General features: G+C 43.1%; 1 protein-coding gene across 1 annotated transcript; it reads left to right on the top strand.

The window, feature by feature from the left end:
- The first annotated feature begins 459 nt into the window (after positions 1 to 459).
- klhl22 (kelch-like family member 22) lies at positions 460 to 15,854 on the top strand. Its single transcript, XM_012830402.2, has 8 exons — positions 460 to 772; positions 2,052 to 2,348; positions 2,834 to 2,999; positions 3,330 to 3,641; positions 6,872 to 7,281; positions 9,627 to 9,819; positions 10,377 to 10,610; positions 12,134 to 15,854. The coding sequence occupies exons 2-8, from the start codon at positions 2,122 to 2,124 to the stop codon at positions 12,473 to 12,475; spliced, it is 1,884 nt and encodes a 627-aa protein (XP_012685856.1). The 5' UTR covers positions 460 to 772; positions 2,052 to 2,121; the 3' UTR covers positions 12,476 to 15,854.
- Positions 15,855 to 16,980: the final 1,126 nt, after the last annotated feature.

Here is a 16,980-nt window from a genome sequence, read left to right as displayed (position 1 = left end):
TAATATGTTCATAAAACTATACTCACCCCCCAAAATTGGCAATAGATTTTGTACAATCTTTTTCAGGACTTTGCTATTAATCAATTTAGCATCTTTCGATATTAAAAAAGGCTTTAAAAAAGAAAAGGATTTAAATTTGTCCTCCACAGCCATCAGGTAATTCCATAGGTGGAAACATTATTTCATTATAAACCAAGATAATCCAACCTCAATGTTTAGCCTTGTCGTCCTAGGCCAGTGTTTCATTCTTGTTGGTTAATGCAGGTTACATGGCAGAAGAGTGACCTCTCCCGGGTGATGTTTGTACCATGCAAGTATGTCTATGAAACAAAATAAAGTACAGAATTGCCCTGCACATTTAATTTGTTTTGTCGGTGCGGGTTTTGAAGTTTTGTCAGTAGTATCAAATACAAAAGATAGTGTTGAAGTTATTATTACTCATGGTACATGGTACAATCATGGTATAGTATATGTGTAGGCATGTGGAATTTCCCCTGTTGACGAGATTAGAACAGTTGCTGATACTCGTTTACAAAATCCCGGAAATGGCAGTTTTTAAAACGGAGGTGATCTCAGCTTGCAAGAGGTCTAGCCACAGCAGCAGTAATGTAAACACTGAAGTGACGGCTAGTAAGCTAAGTGAGGCTGAACTGACTCTTGACGTTAATTTTAGCTGCGCAGAAGCTCGTTAGGATTATTGATTCGGTTCGTTGAAGTGCGAATGGACATTTGCCCTATTTACTGTGCTGGGAAGATCATAACAGTTACCTACGTATGTATCTCTTTCAAAGGGCAAAAACACATTATTTACGTTAAAGGAACTAGGGCCAGATAGGAGCTGCTTGCTAGCAAGTGATTTAGCATAACAGCTAATGTCAGTTAGCTGATGTTTGCTTCCTACTTATACGATCACGAAGTTATCTGTCACTTAGTTTATGTCAGGCCTGTGCAACTGTACGTTTAGTCTTAAAACTCTAGCTACTTTTACGGATGTGCAGATTAGCCCAAACGTGTAGCAGATAAGCCTCAATGTGCTTTAAACTTGGAGTTGATAATCTATCTATCGATACCACAAACAGCTGTCACGAACCTTGCCAAACATTGCAACAGCCGCAGACACCCTTCGCGGTAGTTGTTGTAAATAGCCATCAAACCAGATAATCGTTGGTTGTTTTAGTTTTATCTGTACTGTGAACATTTATGTGCAGTAGTCGTATAAGAATTGATAACCTATAACACCATTGTTGTAAAATTGCAATTGCTCCATACAGTAGTTCACATTTTTTTATTTTCTTAAGGAGCACCATAAACTAGCAGTAAGCAGACCTACGTGCCATTGCCCTAGTGACTTAAATGTTGTTGTGATATTAGGCCATGCCCTTTGCCGTGTTGGGTTGCATGGAGTCAATGTTGACTTTTTACTTCTGTTTGTGTTTATTTTATTTTCTGATTAATTTGATTTTCCTAAACTAAATCTGCTCCCTGAAAGTAAACCTTTTGTAGGCCTAAAGTATTTCTTTTCAGTCGTCAGGTGGTAATGTTAACGTAATTTTAATGAGTGGCTGGCTAAACCTTTTATTTGCCTCATTATTGAATTATCAAGAATGTTATGTTCCCACCCCTGTCCGTTTGTTTGTTGGTTGGTTGATTGCTGGTTTGTTTGTTTGTTTGTTTGTTTGTTAGTTATCAGCGTTACGCAACTGGACTGGTTTTCATTAAACCTGGTGTCAACGTGCAGTATGGGCCCAAGAAAACCCAATAGAAGTTTGCAGCGGGTCTGACTCTCTGGGCTCGCGAATTTAGTTTCGCTTTCTCTAACGTTGCTTCATTGACCATTAGTTTCTATTTTGCTAACATAGCGAGATCCAGCATTTATTAGCGCTTGGCCTTGGAGGTATGCGTTCTACTGAGTGTCATTCTAGTTCTGAAAATGAAACAATAGTTCAATGAATTAATGTGAACCTGAAATATGAACGATTTAAGGAGCTGATTGCATTTGTTATCAAATCAGATTAAAATCCTCTCTCTCTGTCTCTCTCACACACACACAGATAAACCACTGCCTAAGTGAGGACTTGCGATAATGTGAGCTGGAGCTTTCAGGTGACATCACCAGCAGACATGGCTGAGGATGGCGAGATGAGGCCAGTGGGGGGGTCGGCGATGGTCGGCCCGTCTCGGTCCTGCGCGCGCCAGAAATACCACAGCAGCGGCCATTCCCAGGGCCTGCTGGACGGCCTTCTGGCGTTGAGGCAGGATGGCAGTCTGTTTGACGTGGTGCTCCTCGTCGAGGGCAAGCCCATCCAGGCCCATCGGATCCTGCTGGCAGCTTCCTGCGACTATTTCAGGTTTGGGACTGCATGGACTTGACTTTTCCCCCTGTTTCCCCACTACTTGATTTGTGCCAGGTTGGCTATATTTGTGTTGATCAAAGGGCTTAGTACTTTGTACAGGCAAGGGTGTCTGCACATTTGAGAAAATGTCAGTAAAGGTGACCAGCAGTGTTCTGCGTGTTGCAAGCAGATAGCATGAATATTCTAGCTTGGTGTTGCCATCCCACATATTTTGCATTGTGGTCTGGAAATCAGTAGGGATTTGGTAAATTTAGGGCATCTGTTATGGACAAATTATGAAAGCAATTATATTAAGTCATAGCGCATTTAAACTGAACCCTCGTAGAAATGCTTCTTTTTGCTATTTGATACACTAGGACTGTGTTAAGCACTGTTCGTTCAGCGCATTCCATGCCTTTTCAATGGGGTATGGAGCCAGCATGTGGGATTTGATTTCCATGTCATGACTTTCCTTTTGCCTGCTCTGTGTGTTTGTGTAGGGGAATGTTTGCAGGGGGCCTGAGAGAGATGCAGCAGACAGAGATCACGGTGCATGGCGTGAGCTTCGTGGCCATGACCAAACTATTGGACTTCATCTACACTTCCGAGCTGGAGCTGGACCTGGACAATGTGCAAGAAGTGCTCTCTGCGGCCACCCTATTGCAGGTCCCCTGCTTTATATTGTGTAGCTGGCACTTAATTTGATGCTGCAGGAAAGAGCATGGGATGCAGAATTATGGCTATGATGCCCTTGGAGCATACTTATGTGCATTTATAAGATGTATGACAAAATCAGCTGCCGAGTGTGTGGAAAATGGAAATGTTAAACCGATGCCATCTTTTAGAAGCCTACGAATCACATTTGTATTACTTGTCATAGATCTACAGTAGTGAATTAACTTGTTTGAGGTAGAGTGGTAGAGTGTGTCTTAGCTTTTTGTGCGTGTGCTTTTGCGTGTGTGTGTGTGTGTGTGTGTGTGTGTGTGTACATTTTAGGTTCAGGAGGTAATCAGCTTCTGCTGCGACTTCCTCTTCTCCTGGCTGGACAACGACAACCTCCTGGAGGTGGAGAAGCTGGCCGACGTGTATGGCCTGGACCAGCTGTGCACCAAGGTGCACACCTACCTGCTGAAGAACATCCGCAGCCTCTCGCGCTTGCCCACCTACCGCCAGCTGCCCCCAGATAAGGTGTTCAGCGTCCTGAACAGCGACGAGCTGGAAGTGGAGTCTGAGAACGAGGTGTACGAGGCCGCGCTGCACTACCACTACACCCCCGAGCAGGTGGAGAAGGACCAGGTTTGTCTACAGGTGAGAGCAACCCAAGCGCTGCCCTGTGGCCCAGTCTGTGGTCAGCTGTATCAATACGCCTTTAGAGGAGCTCCTTCTGGTTATCTGGTAACCGGATCGGGAATGTGGTTGTTTTTCATCAGTAAGACAACTGTGTTGTTCTAGTGAATATTTAAAAAAAAAAAATTGTAAACCTGACATAAAGTTATCCCATGATTGATTATTTACTGTTGAAGATTTTTGATGTACAGTGGGGAAAATAAGTATTTGAAGTTGAACTGCGCCGATTTCGCAAGTTTGCTCACTTGCAAAGAAATGTGTGATCTATAATTGTAATGGTAGGTCTATTTTAACAGTGAGAGACAGAATATCAACAAAAACATCCAGAAAACTGCATTTTATAACAGTTATGAATTGATTTGCATTTGTTGCGGCAAATAAGTATTTGAACCCCTAGCAAAACATGACTCAGTAATTGGTGGAGAAACCCTCATTGGCAAGCACAGACGTCAGACTATTCTTCTAGTTGGTCACCAGGTTTACACACATCTCAGGAGGGATTTTGGTCCACTCCTCTTTGCAGATCCTCTCCAAATCCTTAAGGTTGCGTTTTCAATATGAGGGAATGAGGTTCAAGCCCAATATTCCACGTAGGGGTGGGCGATATGGCCAAAATCTTCTATCACGGTATTTGTAATTGTATATCACGGTTACGGTATATATCACGGTTTATTATAGGTAGGGTGACCAGATTTGAGTTTGTGAAAAAGAGGACACTTCAGCTGTGGTGAAATGTGTCCACAGACATAGGCTATACAGTATGATCTGCTTTATTTATTGACCCTTAAGAACACTAAGGTGCAGAAACAATACTGCCTTAATAGGATATTGGCCTAAGCAATAGTGGTCAATATATGCCTACTTTGTACTGAACGTTTCCATTGAATCTTTAAATAGTAAGATTTAAACAAAGTGCATGTAGTGGCATTTAGTCCAGTGCTTGTGTGGCTTTCAGTGGTTCTTTAAATATACTTTCAGAAGAGAAATCAAGTGTTAACTTTCTTTTCAATGTTTGTTCATATGTTAACGCAATAATGATGAGAAAAACATTTTCTTATATGGCCACATATTAAAATAAGAAAATTAAGAAGTTGGCAATTACACATGACCGCTTCAGCCCGTTGCTGCGACGTGCGAACGTCGCCGCAACATTGGTGAGGTGAAGCCTGTAAACAAACGCAAGCAAACGATGGAGCTGCGGGTTTTTTTTGCATAAAAAGCACGTTTACATTTCTCAACCGATTTCACTGAGTCGTTTTTTTATTCAAGGGTTTATGACCTAGGTGGAGTACCAAAACAAGTTGTCTCCATGTTACTTAGAATCTCGACAGTTATAATCGCCATAGACATATACCTACGTCTATGATAATCGCCATAGACGCTCACTGTTCTTGTGCTCCCACTTTAACTGGAAAAATGGAACAGAATCTGCACATAAATGGCACTTCAGTCCATATTTTTCAGTAGATCTTTCAGTAGAATCTTTCGAGGAACAGTCGAGGATTACTCAACAAGTAGGCATGATAGTCCTTGCAGGTCATGTGCTTAAAAATTGTACTAGGTATCGTATTATACGGCTCTTCAGAATGTTCAAAAAAGTTCAGTTGATTTGAATGGGCCACCCCAACGTTCGCAGGTCTGTAATTTCTTTATATTCACTGCTGCGAAAAAGTAATGACCATCATTGGCAACGGGTTTTGTGCTTTAATTCACGTCTTTCATATCGTATCATTCCGCAAGTAGTCCGGTCATTTAACGTAACTTGAAGTCAGAAAGTAATGGGTTGCTACGCAACACCTGAAACTTGAAAGTTCTATTTGCCTGAAGAACTATTTTTTCTAAACGGAAATCACTAAACGGCAACATAATCGTTAAAGAGCTATTTTGGAGGAACGTCTTCTATCATTTTGGCGAGTAACTGTAAAATAAGCGGGATGATGTATAGTTTGCAGGTCATTATCTAAAAATAAATCGATTGGATTTCAAAATAAGAGTATACCGCGGTTGAAACGGTATAGCCAAATCTCTCCCGGTAGACACATTTCTACCGTTGCACGGTATATACCGTCATACCGCCCAGCCCTAATTCCACGGTACATGGCCCCATCCATAGTCCCCTCGATGCGGTGGAGTCGTCCTGTACCCTTGGCAGAGAAACAGCCCCAAAGCATAATGTTTCCACCTCCATACTTGACGGTGGGGATGGTGTTCTTGGGGTCATATTCAGCATTCTTCCTCCTCCAAACGCGGCAAGTCGAGTTGATGCCAAAGAGCTTGATTTTGGTCTCATCTGACCACATCCTGTCTCTCAATCCTCCTTAGAATCATACAAGTGTTGATTGGCAAACTTCAGACGGCCCTGTACATGTGCTTCCTTGAGCAGGGGGACCTTGCGAGCGCTGCAGGACTTCAAAATATTACGGCATAGTGTGTTGCCAGTGGTTTTCTTGGTGACTGGGGTCCCAGCTGCCTTGAGATCATTCCCAAACTCCCCCCGTGTAGTTCTGGGGTTATCCCGCATGTTTCGGATGATCACCGATACTGCACAAGGCGAGATCTTGCATGGAGCCCCAGACCGAGGGCGATTGACAGTTGTTTGGTGTTGCTTCCATTTGCGAATAATTGCACCAATAGTTGTCTGCTTCTCACCCAGCTGCTTGCTGATGGTTTTGTAGCCCATTCCAGCCTTGTGCAGGTCTACAATTCTATCTCTGACGTCCTTGGACAACTCTTTGGTCTTGCCCATGGTGGTGAGATTGAAGGTGTTCTTTTGATTCTTTGGACAGGTTTCTTTTATACACGTCACCAGTTGAGATCAGGTGTACCTTGTTAGGCCTAATGAGGACTAATCTGTGTGCCTCGTGGGCACATAACTGGTCATTGGGAGCCAGAATTCTTGCTGTTTGGTAGGGGTTAAAATACTTATTTGCCGCAACAAATGCAAATAAATTCATATCTGTTTCTCACTGTTAAAATAGACCTACTATTACAATTATAGATCATGGATTTCTTTGCAAGTGGCCAAACTTGCGAAATCGGCAGGGGTTCAAATACTTATTTTCCCCACTGTATATGTCTGAACCTGAGTAAAACAAAGCTATCAATCAATGTTGTTGATAAGAACCTGTGTGAATCTGCACTCATTTGTGTGTTGTGTTTTCCACATATCTCTGTGCACGTGCGATCTACAGGATCCCCTGAGGATGCTGGAGGCCGTGCGCTTCTGCCTGATGGAGCGGGACGTGCTGCAGCGCCTCTGTGGCCGTCTGCACGAATGCCCACTGCGCCAGGCGGTAGCCGACGCCCTGCGCTACCACGGCCAGGAGCTGTGGCAGCCGGTCATGCAAAGCCCGCTCACGCAGCCGCGCTCCACTTTTAACTGTGTGTTGGCCTTCGGCGGCATGTTCTCCTCGGGCGCGCTCGACGACAACGAGGAGCGCTTCCAGGTCTACCACCCCAGCTGGTCGGAGTGGCGCAGCCTGCCGGCCGAGAGGGCGCCTCGCATGTCCAACATGGGCATCGCCGTGCTCAACAACTTCGTCTACCTGGTGGGTGGTGACAAAAACACCAGCGGGTTCCGTGCCGAGACCCGCTGCTGGAGGTGAGTCCGTTGCTGCTGCGTGCTCCCGTAACTCATTTGTGAGAAACTGTGAAGACATAGGTTCAAAGCAGCACTCAGAACATTATTACCGTAATTTCCTGACTATTAACCGCGGTTTATACATTTCTGCAGCTCTGTGGTTAATACTCAGGTGTGTTTTGTACACAGGAATACCCACCGGTAGTTAGTAATGGCAGTTAATGGCAGTAACTCTGCCATTCACCCAGGTCGGATAGATGACACATTTTAATTTCATACTCAGTCACATTCAGTCTTCCATAATGATAAAGTAAGGCATGTCGTATTCCTACCAGACTGTTTAACGCGATGCTATGGAGCGCTGACCTCTGCAAGAGGTGTGCGAGGTCTCATGACAGACAGGTCGCATGACACCTGGCTATGAAGTAACCTAGTTATCTTTAGCTTAGGGAACCGTCTTAACAGTTTGTTATTTGCTAGCGTGTGTAATATAAACTCATTTGGATATGAAGTGAATATGAACTTGTGTTAATATGAAGTGAATATGAACTCGTGTTAATATGAAGTGAATATGAACTTGTGTTAATATAAAGCTGCACAGCCACCGATTGTTTTCACCTATCATAGCTTTTTAACATACTGAGCTATCTCTATCTTAAGGAACCATCTTAACAGTTTGCAGCTGCTAGTGTGGCATGAACTCATGTTAATATGTGTGAATATGAACTTCATATGAAACTGCACAGGCACCCTGAGGGTTTTTACCTTTTCCTATTATAATTTTATAAGTTAAGTCGAGAAGACTAGAACATCAGCTAGATAACTAGCTATAATTTCATGCAAATGGAAGTCTTTCGTTATTAAAAAGTTTCCTACGCACTTTCAGGTGATGATAAATGGCTTCACATAGACATTAAACAATCCTGAGAGAAATAGTGGGACTTCAGTGGAGCAAGGGCTTACTCTGATATCAATGTAATGTTATAATACAGTGCGGTTGATAGTCAAGAAAATAGGGTACTAATGTTCTCAGGTTAGTAAACCTAACCTTTACTGTAGCAGTGTGCTTTCAGTGAATCCATTTTGCCATTTCTTCCCCTGCCTATGGAAAAAGCAACCAATGACATTTGTTTCTTCCTTTAGTAACTGGTAATTTCTAGTCTTTAGAACTGTTTATGTTTATTTATCAACCAGCCAACTGCCCACCAGATAAAAAACTTGAACCCAGGACCGTGAAACGCAGTGGTGTTTGTTATTGCCATGTTTTACCAGTTAAGCTCTTGGAAAGCCCAGAGGCGTGGCTGCTGGTTAAAACTAAATTTCTGAATCTGTCATCAGAAAAGCCGTCCGATCAATGGCGCTTTTGTTGCTCACTCAGAACAGTCCTTCAGGGATTCCCATCTCATTTAGTTTGCCTCTCCTCTTGTCCTCAGGTCAGTGTTCAGTGCTGAAGTGGGTTTCCTGTCGTGGAACTGAAACCTATTTTCTTCCTTAATCATTCTTCAATGTCATAAAGTATTGGGATTTCATGATTGGCTGGGAAAACCTAAGGGCGGTCGTCGCATCTTGAGTAATTGACTCGGTCATAAATCTGCAACGCTCTCTCCAAACACAGACACAGCCAGACCAAAGTCCAGCTAAATTGAGTTAGTGTGTGAAATGGAGGGTGGTTTACACTCAATTTAACACTGATGAAGTTGTACCAGCGCCTCAGAGGGCCAGAACATTGAGCTTGTGTTTACAATCAGCACATCATGTATAGCACTTAATGAGTGTGTCCACATTGTTAGGCTGTGTGCATGACATTGAGTACATAATATTCGATTTTTGTGTTACTGGCTGGTACTGTAAGCATAAGTGTAGTGGTTACCCCACTGTGTCCGTCTCCTTTGACCCTGGGCTTCGAGTATAGGGGGGGGGGGATTTCAGGGTTAAAAATGCTTGCTAAAATGATGTAATTGTGTTTATTTGTTCACAGTCCATTCCAAAATTGGTTTAGTGGTGATTTGATTATTCTGTTGACAGAGGTCCGGCCAAACTGTCTGTGTGCAGTAAACATCTCGGTTTAAGCTGAACTAGTGTGTGTAAGAAAACAAAGTAGTTTGTGATGTTAACCTACCATAGTCTTTCATCGCAGTATTTTATTCTTTCATTTAGTAAATCAGGATATTGATACTAGTGATATAATATATAATTTATGAGTTTGCAGACTTCATCAATCCCAATGTCTGTGATGAATCCAAAATGCCCAATGCACAGACTCATGTACGTAGTGGAATCCAGAACAGAAAAGACATAGTGGTCTGTTACAAAGACCACTGGGCACCTCTACGCGAGGTTTTAACGCGCTGACGTTCCTGTTGTAGATACGATCCTCGGCACAACAGCTGGTGCACCATCGAGCCTCTGCTGAAGCAGCATGCAGACCACTACGTGTGTGTCCTGGACGGCTGCATCTACGCCATCGGGGGTCGCGACTATAGCAACGAGCTGGACTGCGTGGAGCGCTACGACCCGCACAACAATTCATGGAAATACGTCGCACCACTGAAACGCGAGGTATGACAGAGAGTTCAACTGGAGAAACACATCTATAGGGAGAGAACGAAACACCCTGTAGACTGGCAGACTCAAAGGAGAGAAGGATAGAGAGCTTGTCAAAGCTTATTCTTATAAACACTGTTATTCACTGGGGGGTTGAATTATGTTCCACAACATATGCATATCTCAGCCTGTGAAACTGTAAAATCCATGAATGTTACAGTATGTATAAGCAGGAAAAACCAAACCATGATTGCCAGGAGGGACACTTTTGACATTGTCAGTTTCACAACGGTGTGTTCGATGTTGGTGAATTCTGATGACTTTTCCATGAAGTTAATTTCTATTGTGCTGTGTTTCTTTCATTCCCCTAATTGGTCACACTGACCGAGCAGCACATTTATTATGAGGTAGAAATCCCCACTGCCCTCCACAGTGGTTCTCATAGGAAATCACATTCATAGAAGGATTTACACACAAATTCTATAGATGTTTAATATACATCTATACAGTATTGTGCTGATGTAATTGTTCTAGAAAGTCCTTTAAATGGCTGTATAAATGATGCCTCCTAGGTTTATGCCCACGCCGGAGCAGTGATTGATGGGAAGATTTATATCGCCTGTGGGCGCAGGGGCTCAGCATACCTGAAGGAGACGTACTGCTATGACCCCAGCGCCAACCAGTGGGCGGAATGTGCAGAGGGACCCGTGGAGAGGGCTTGGCATGGGATGGCAGCTCTCGATGGGAAGGCGTACGTCATCGGAGGCAGCAACGTCGGGTGTGGCTACAGAAGAGACGTGTTCAAGGTTTGTTGTCCACTTCCATGATAATTTCCAAGGTGCTCATGTTCATTTTTAAAGCCCTTAGTGGGCAGGCTCCGTCTTATATCACAGACCTCTTAACCTCTTATTCTACCACAAGGCCCCTCAGGTCGTCTAATTTAGGGCTCCTGGCAGTCCCCCAATCTAAACTTAAATCCAGGGTTGGCCGCGCTTTTGCTGTTGCAGCCCCTAGACCAGGGGTACTCAATTAGAAACCCAAAAGGTCCACTCGCCAAATTTCCATTCAGTCCTGGGTCCGGAACAGTGACGGTCAAAATCCAAAAACATAACTCCGACAAAAACGTTGAAACTATGCACAAAAGGTGATGTGGTCTGGCTTTATTTGTGTGAAAGGTGACACCTTTTTTGTGCTTTAAACTTATAGCATAAAGGCATAAAAGGTGTGAAGGCCAGGCGGAGGCACTGATGTAGTGTTCATTAGTGAGTGTGCTCCTGTATTTGTTTTTCTAACGTAATTATATTGAAAATAAAGATGAATTTATTCCCTACCAGAAGGCTTGATAGCCGAAGACGCACGGATTTAGGTTTAATAAAGCAGCCAACAGTTGCACACAGAAGTTACAAATTCGTATTAGAGAGTAGTGAAAACATCCAGCACAAAACCAGACACCGAAGGACAAGCACCAGGTGCAACTCTTTATATTAATGAATCTGTATTTTGCTAGCACTTAACCGCATTGCCATACAATAAACAGCGCTGCAAGTGCATTGGACGGAACTAGAGATTTATTTCACAATCATAAAGATTGTGAAGGTGTGGTTTGGTGTCATTTCAGGCTGGTCTCGCACTTCCCATTTTTTGTAATATGCAAAGTGTCTGTGCATCTCCATGACCATTCGCGCCGCGGGCATAAAAGGTTTTGGCGCTGTGTGGACGTCAACGTTGATCCGTTGATCCGTTGATCTAATCCGTCAACCATGCCAGCCCCTTAATTGGGAGCGGGGTTGCACAGAGAATGTGAGAGAGAAGATGAGAGAAACAAACACGTCAACTTTTTTGGAAGAAACTAGTTATATAACGCAACATCAAACTATATCAATATAAACTGTGTTTTGTCTCATCCTATATCTCACTTGAAAAATATATCTGTGTACCTTATATACCAATATATCACACAGCAATGGCCTAACGCAAAAACCTTAAGATGTTCTCTTGACCCTGGATCATAAATCTCCAGGCCATGCTTACATTGAAATGGCCATGTGATTTGGAACACTGCAAAATAGTGCTGCAAATCAGCTCACAGGGATAATCGACTGGAGTCATTCTTGCATTGTGAGGTGGCAGTGCTTCATGTATCAGAAATCTATCTGTAAAGTTCCAAATTAGTGTCTGTGTGTCCCCATAGCATGAGTCCTCTAGTGGGACTACCACCGTGGCCTAGCAGTGGAGCAGTATGATCACCGTTTCCTTCGAAGATTTGTAATTAGGTAACCTTTAAGGCAGTTTATAGAATTCATTTGTTGTGTCTGGTCTCTACCTCTAGGTGGCGTGCTACACCCCGCGCTCCGACTCCTGGTCACTGCTGAGCCCGGTGCCCGCGGGGCACGGAGAACCCGGCATGGTCGTGCTGGACAACCGCATCTACATCCTGGGCGGGCGCTCGCACAACAAGGGCAGCCGCATGAAGTACGTGCACGTGTACAACGCCGAGGAGGACTGCTGGGAGAGCGGCACGCCGCTGGAGGACCGCGTGTCGGGCCTGTCGGCGTGCGTGACGCTGCTGCCGCACACCGTCCTCAACCAGGCCCGCAGCTGGGAGCAGCATGCCAAGGCCTCCTGGGTGGAGGTGGACTGGGACGACTCTGACAACTCCAGTGAGGACTGACCTCCCACACACTTACCGCTTTGGCCCTACATGGGGGGGGGGTCTGGCGGGTAGCCTGTGTTGTGACGTGGTGCTGGTGTTCGGGAGGTCAGAGGTGGTTGTGACGTGACGGGAAGTGAAAGTACTGGGTATCTCTCTGAGCTCGCGCCCGCACGAGAGGAGTACAGAAGAGAGACTGCAGCCGTCAAGTCTGAAATCGAGCGGATGGGTGTTCAGGTGTAAAACTTTTTTTGTTTTCTGCATAAATGACATTTTAATCGCTTTGGTTTGGGCCTTTGTGTGACACTGTGTGGGAGATTTGAATGACGCGTCACGTCACAATCGTAGTTCTCACGTCGCAGTTGCACGCATCTGCAGATCAGCAGAGTTTGGCTTTAGGACACGTTCAGCTTCACGCGCCACCGTCGGCTGCAGGGTTCTCTGGGGGCTCTTTAGCTCGTCTCTACGTACATGTGATCCTCCTTTTATTGTTTTTCTCGACTGTGACCGGAGTTTGTCTAGCCAGATGTGTTCAGGGTTGTTCACGTTTGCTTTGTTATCACGCCACCCTTCGTCCATCTCTGTGTCGGTCCCCTACTTTTGCTGCTGGTTCTACTCTGAACTAGCACTAGCGACGGTGCTCTTTATTTCCTTCACAGGTGACGTGGTGAAAACCGTAAAAAAATCAATGGCTTTATTAAGGCAACTAAAACAATGTGATTTAATAACACCCTAGATGGTAAGATTACCTTGGCAATAATTGTGCAAGGGGGATATGATTTTGGCTTCATTATTTAAAGCCTTTAGATCGCGTCCGCTTTTAGATGGTCATTGTTTTTGACTGTTTCCAATACTGTTGTGTATTCATTAGCCAGCCTTGGCTTTTCACTCTCAGTAGGAGTGTGCCATCAGCTAGGCAGCAGTTTGAAAGAGCCATAGAGCTAACTACTTTTAGATGGATCAGTTTTTCAATTCAGTGGCGTTTTGAGTTTTGAAGTGGTTGCATGTAAAAGAGGTCTTGGCCAACAAATGTGTCCAGGATGCCACAAAGATATGAGATTATTGACCCGACCCACTGGGATTACAGATGTGACGGAGCAGTGGTGGTCAGGTGTGATGTGATAGTTCCTTTTCAGTGTTTGTGTTACAGAGATTGATTCCAAAGAGTTGCCGAGAGTTCCAGAGAAGTTGTTACAGCACCACGTTGGCCACTAGAGGGAGTTAGTCACTAAATAGAACTTCAGTTAGAAAACACCCTGTGCATAATGTTTTACTTTCTGTCCACTGTAGGAATTAGTTATGGGCTAATGTGGCATTTTAAGCACTTTAAAAAACATAAAAAAAAGCAGATTAGGTCATTTATGTCACTCGATTGTGCCTTGTTTCGCATGTTATGTAGGGGCAATTGTTCTGGGTTTTAGAGTTTAACACGGTTTTAAACGCGCAATTTGGGGAAGGTGTCACATGGCTTCTTAATCCCCATTACTGTGTCATAAGCACCTGTGGTTAAACCTATAGTTTATGTTAGGTTGATTTCAATAGCTGTGTCATCAGGGAATTTCACAACTGTCACTACAGGTTGACTTTGATGCGTTTCAATTTAAACCTGGCTGATATTACATCCATCACAGATGTCAGGCTTGTAGGTTATGCATTTCTTTAACTATATAGGCCTATGTCGTCTTTTAGGACTACTGTTACTGTGAATTAAATAGACCTATTAGCCTACGTCGCGTAGACAACGTGGACAACCGTGGCCTAACTGTAGGAAGGTTTATCTTTTCCCAAAAAGACACACTGAATGCAAATGGACACATTCTTTTTCACCATGCGTACATCAAGCGTCATCGTGAATGTTGAGTTGTGGGCCTGTTCCTTTTAATGTCACATTCAAACATAAGCCACATTTGTATAGGCTGCTACACTGAATTTGGGGATCTCCAAATTAGTAGGCGTATCATTGTTAAACCTAATTAAAAGCCTTAGTGTTTTGAACTTGTACTAATATTGATTCCTGATGAACAGAATGTGGATAACCACAAAGACATGAAAATGGTGGCAGTGTAACAGTTATATTCTTTAGCCTATTTGAATTAGGAAAAATCAAATAAAGGCTATATAAAAGTCCTATATAAAGTCCTTAATGTGGCCCTAATACTCCCTCATACAATTGAGTAGTACACTTCTAGACAAAAAAAATTTAACTGATGCAATTGCCCCATAGTGCTCATATAGGAGATGTCTTTGCCAAAGAATGTATCCAGGACTCCACAAAGATGTCAGATTATTGACCTGACAAAACCACTGGAATTACAAATGTGATGGAGCAGTGGTGGTCATGAAGTGTGTTTTTTTTTTTTTTTTTTTTTTTCCCTTTTAAAGACTACACCATTTTTAGACCTCACCGATCCATATGAAACATGGCATGATTGTAGCCCCACATGGCTTTTACGGGATGAGAGGTTTGCGTCCCTAGGTGGGTGTGCCTCCTCGTGCTAACACCCCCTGAATACCCCCCGAGGTATGGTAGGCAAGTTGGCCTCAAGGAGACGCATGACCCCCGCTCACTATGATTCATTTGTGGAGTGGTGCCACCTAGTGAATACTGTTCAAAGCAAAGGCCTAGCACTTCACAAGCCAATATCTTATGATGTAAAGTTCAAACAACATTTCACTACCACATTCTGTGGACGCACGCCAAATTTCGTGACATTTTGTACATGGGGGCGCTGCAACTGTCCTATTTCAATATCTCAAGAACGGCTTAAGCTAACATTTTGAAATTGTGTGTGCTCATACTTGGCTACATTTGCTCACATCGCCTAATGGTCCAGTTGGCTCGCTCTACAAAATGGCAGCCAACTGGCCAATCAAAATTCAACAGCCAATACATGCCTGTGAAGGTTCAAAATGAATGAAAATGTATAGGCTCATTCATAATGGCATATCAAAGCTATTTACCAAATTGCTAATTAATCAGCCACAATATGTCAATACAGCAACCTGTCATCATTCAATCTTTGGCAACTTGCTTGGACCCCAGTGCTTGTGGCAATATTTAAACGTATAATTATGATAGTGTATGCCCCTGTCCTGTTATAAATGTTGATACTCTACATTTAGTATTGTGTCAAACATACTCTTCAGCTAATAATCCTACCTGTTGTTCTTGATTGCCGCAGAGACCAACAGCTCTGTGAAGTTCTTCGTCATTACATTTTATGCTGATGTCTGTGTCAAGACACCATTAATGTTCACTGTTGTCTGATAATCATATTGATGTGCACTGTGTAATACTCTGAAGGCAATAGAGTACTTTAAAGAGTACTATAATGCAAATAAAATACTGGTGCATCTTTATGTAATTCAAGTTAATAAATGACATATGATATGGATCACATATATGTATTTGTACAATATTTACATAGGATAAATGGTACCAGATTAAAAGGGCTATGTGTAAGGAGATATATTGTGTGACCAGGATGACTCATTGATAATGCTGTATTTAGGCTCCCTGCGCCAGAAAACTGACATTAAGATTATCTTACGCAGCATTTACAAAATTCAAATGGTCCTCTCTCACCTGTTGAAGCAGTCATCATCATTCAATCTTTGGCTACTTGCTCGGACCCCGCTGCTGCCTTTAGTATTGTGTCAAACATACTCTTGCCTTCAACTAATAATCATACCCATACCTACACACATATTTCTCAAAACTTTGTAAATAAATACCACGTACAAAGAAGCTCATAGTGTTCTTCCTACCAAAAGTAACCCATGTGGGGGAAACGGGATGACTCCAGTCTAAGAATGGATAGCCTCTGAGGGACAGTGATCGTTCAGCCAACGTGCGGATAGTTCCCCTGATACACCGCTTAATAAACTTCACTCATCAGTATGTTTGCTTTGCTTGATACACATTTAAATATAGAGTGCACATAATCAAATTCATTTCAATAGTGTAAATACTTTCTGTAGTTTGTCAGACTTTCATGGTGGTTAAACTGATTCATCTTCTTCACTCACAGATTACTGAGTTTTCATTCACATGTTTTCCACCACCAGCGAGATTTTCAGATTCAGATTAGAAGGGCCTCTAGTAGTGATTGGGGATCTTCAGATTTGGAATACCCTTTTCCCAATAGAAGTCTGATTATTTAACATTGTATAGCTGTATCGGGGTTATACCTGAATTTTTTTCCAGTTAAGGAAATTAACAATTAAATAATAAATAAATATCGGTTTGGATATGTTGTTGATGCTATAATTATGCAGATACGGTCTCTATAATCTTTTATCTTGCCTGACAATCGAAATGAAAAAAAAAAAACATAATTGTTGGACACAGCCATATTACAAATAGGAAATCAAATATTTGTTATTTAAATAACGCTATGATACATTAAACAAGCCTGCGTTGTTTGATTGGCTATGAAAGGTTAGGCTGTGTCAGTGGCAAGGCATGCTGGGCCAGGAACAAGATGAACAGACACAGCTACCGCCTGTGTGTTTGTGTGCGTGTG

Source organism: Clupea harengus, chromosome 7 (genome assembly GCF_900700415.2).
Source record: "Clupea harengus chromosome 7, Ch_v2.0.2, whole genome shotgun sequence".
NCBI lineage: Eukaryota > Metazoa > Chordata > Actinopteri > Clupeiformes > Clupeidae > Clupea > Clupea harengus.
This window is presented reverse-complemented; position numbering and strand designations above follow the sequence as displayed.

Coding starts and splice junctions, on each gene's coding strand:
- klhl22 (XM_012830402.2), top strand. CDS start 2,122: ATGGCTGAGGATGGCGAGATGAGGCCAGTGGGGGGGTCGGCGATGGTC. Junction 3,000..3,329: donor CTGCGGCCACCCTATTGCAG/GTCCCCTGCTTT, acceptor TGTACATTTTAG/GTTCAGGAGGTAATCAGCTT. Junction 10,611..12,133: donor ACAGAAGAGACGTGTTCAAG/GTTTGTTGTCCA, acceptor CTCTACCTCTAG/GTGGCGTGCTACACCCCGCG.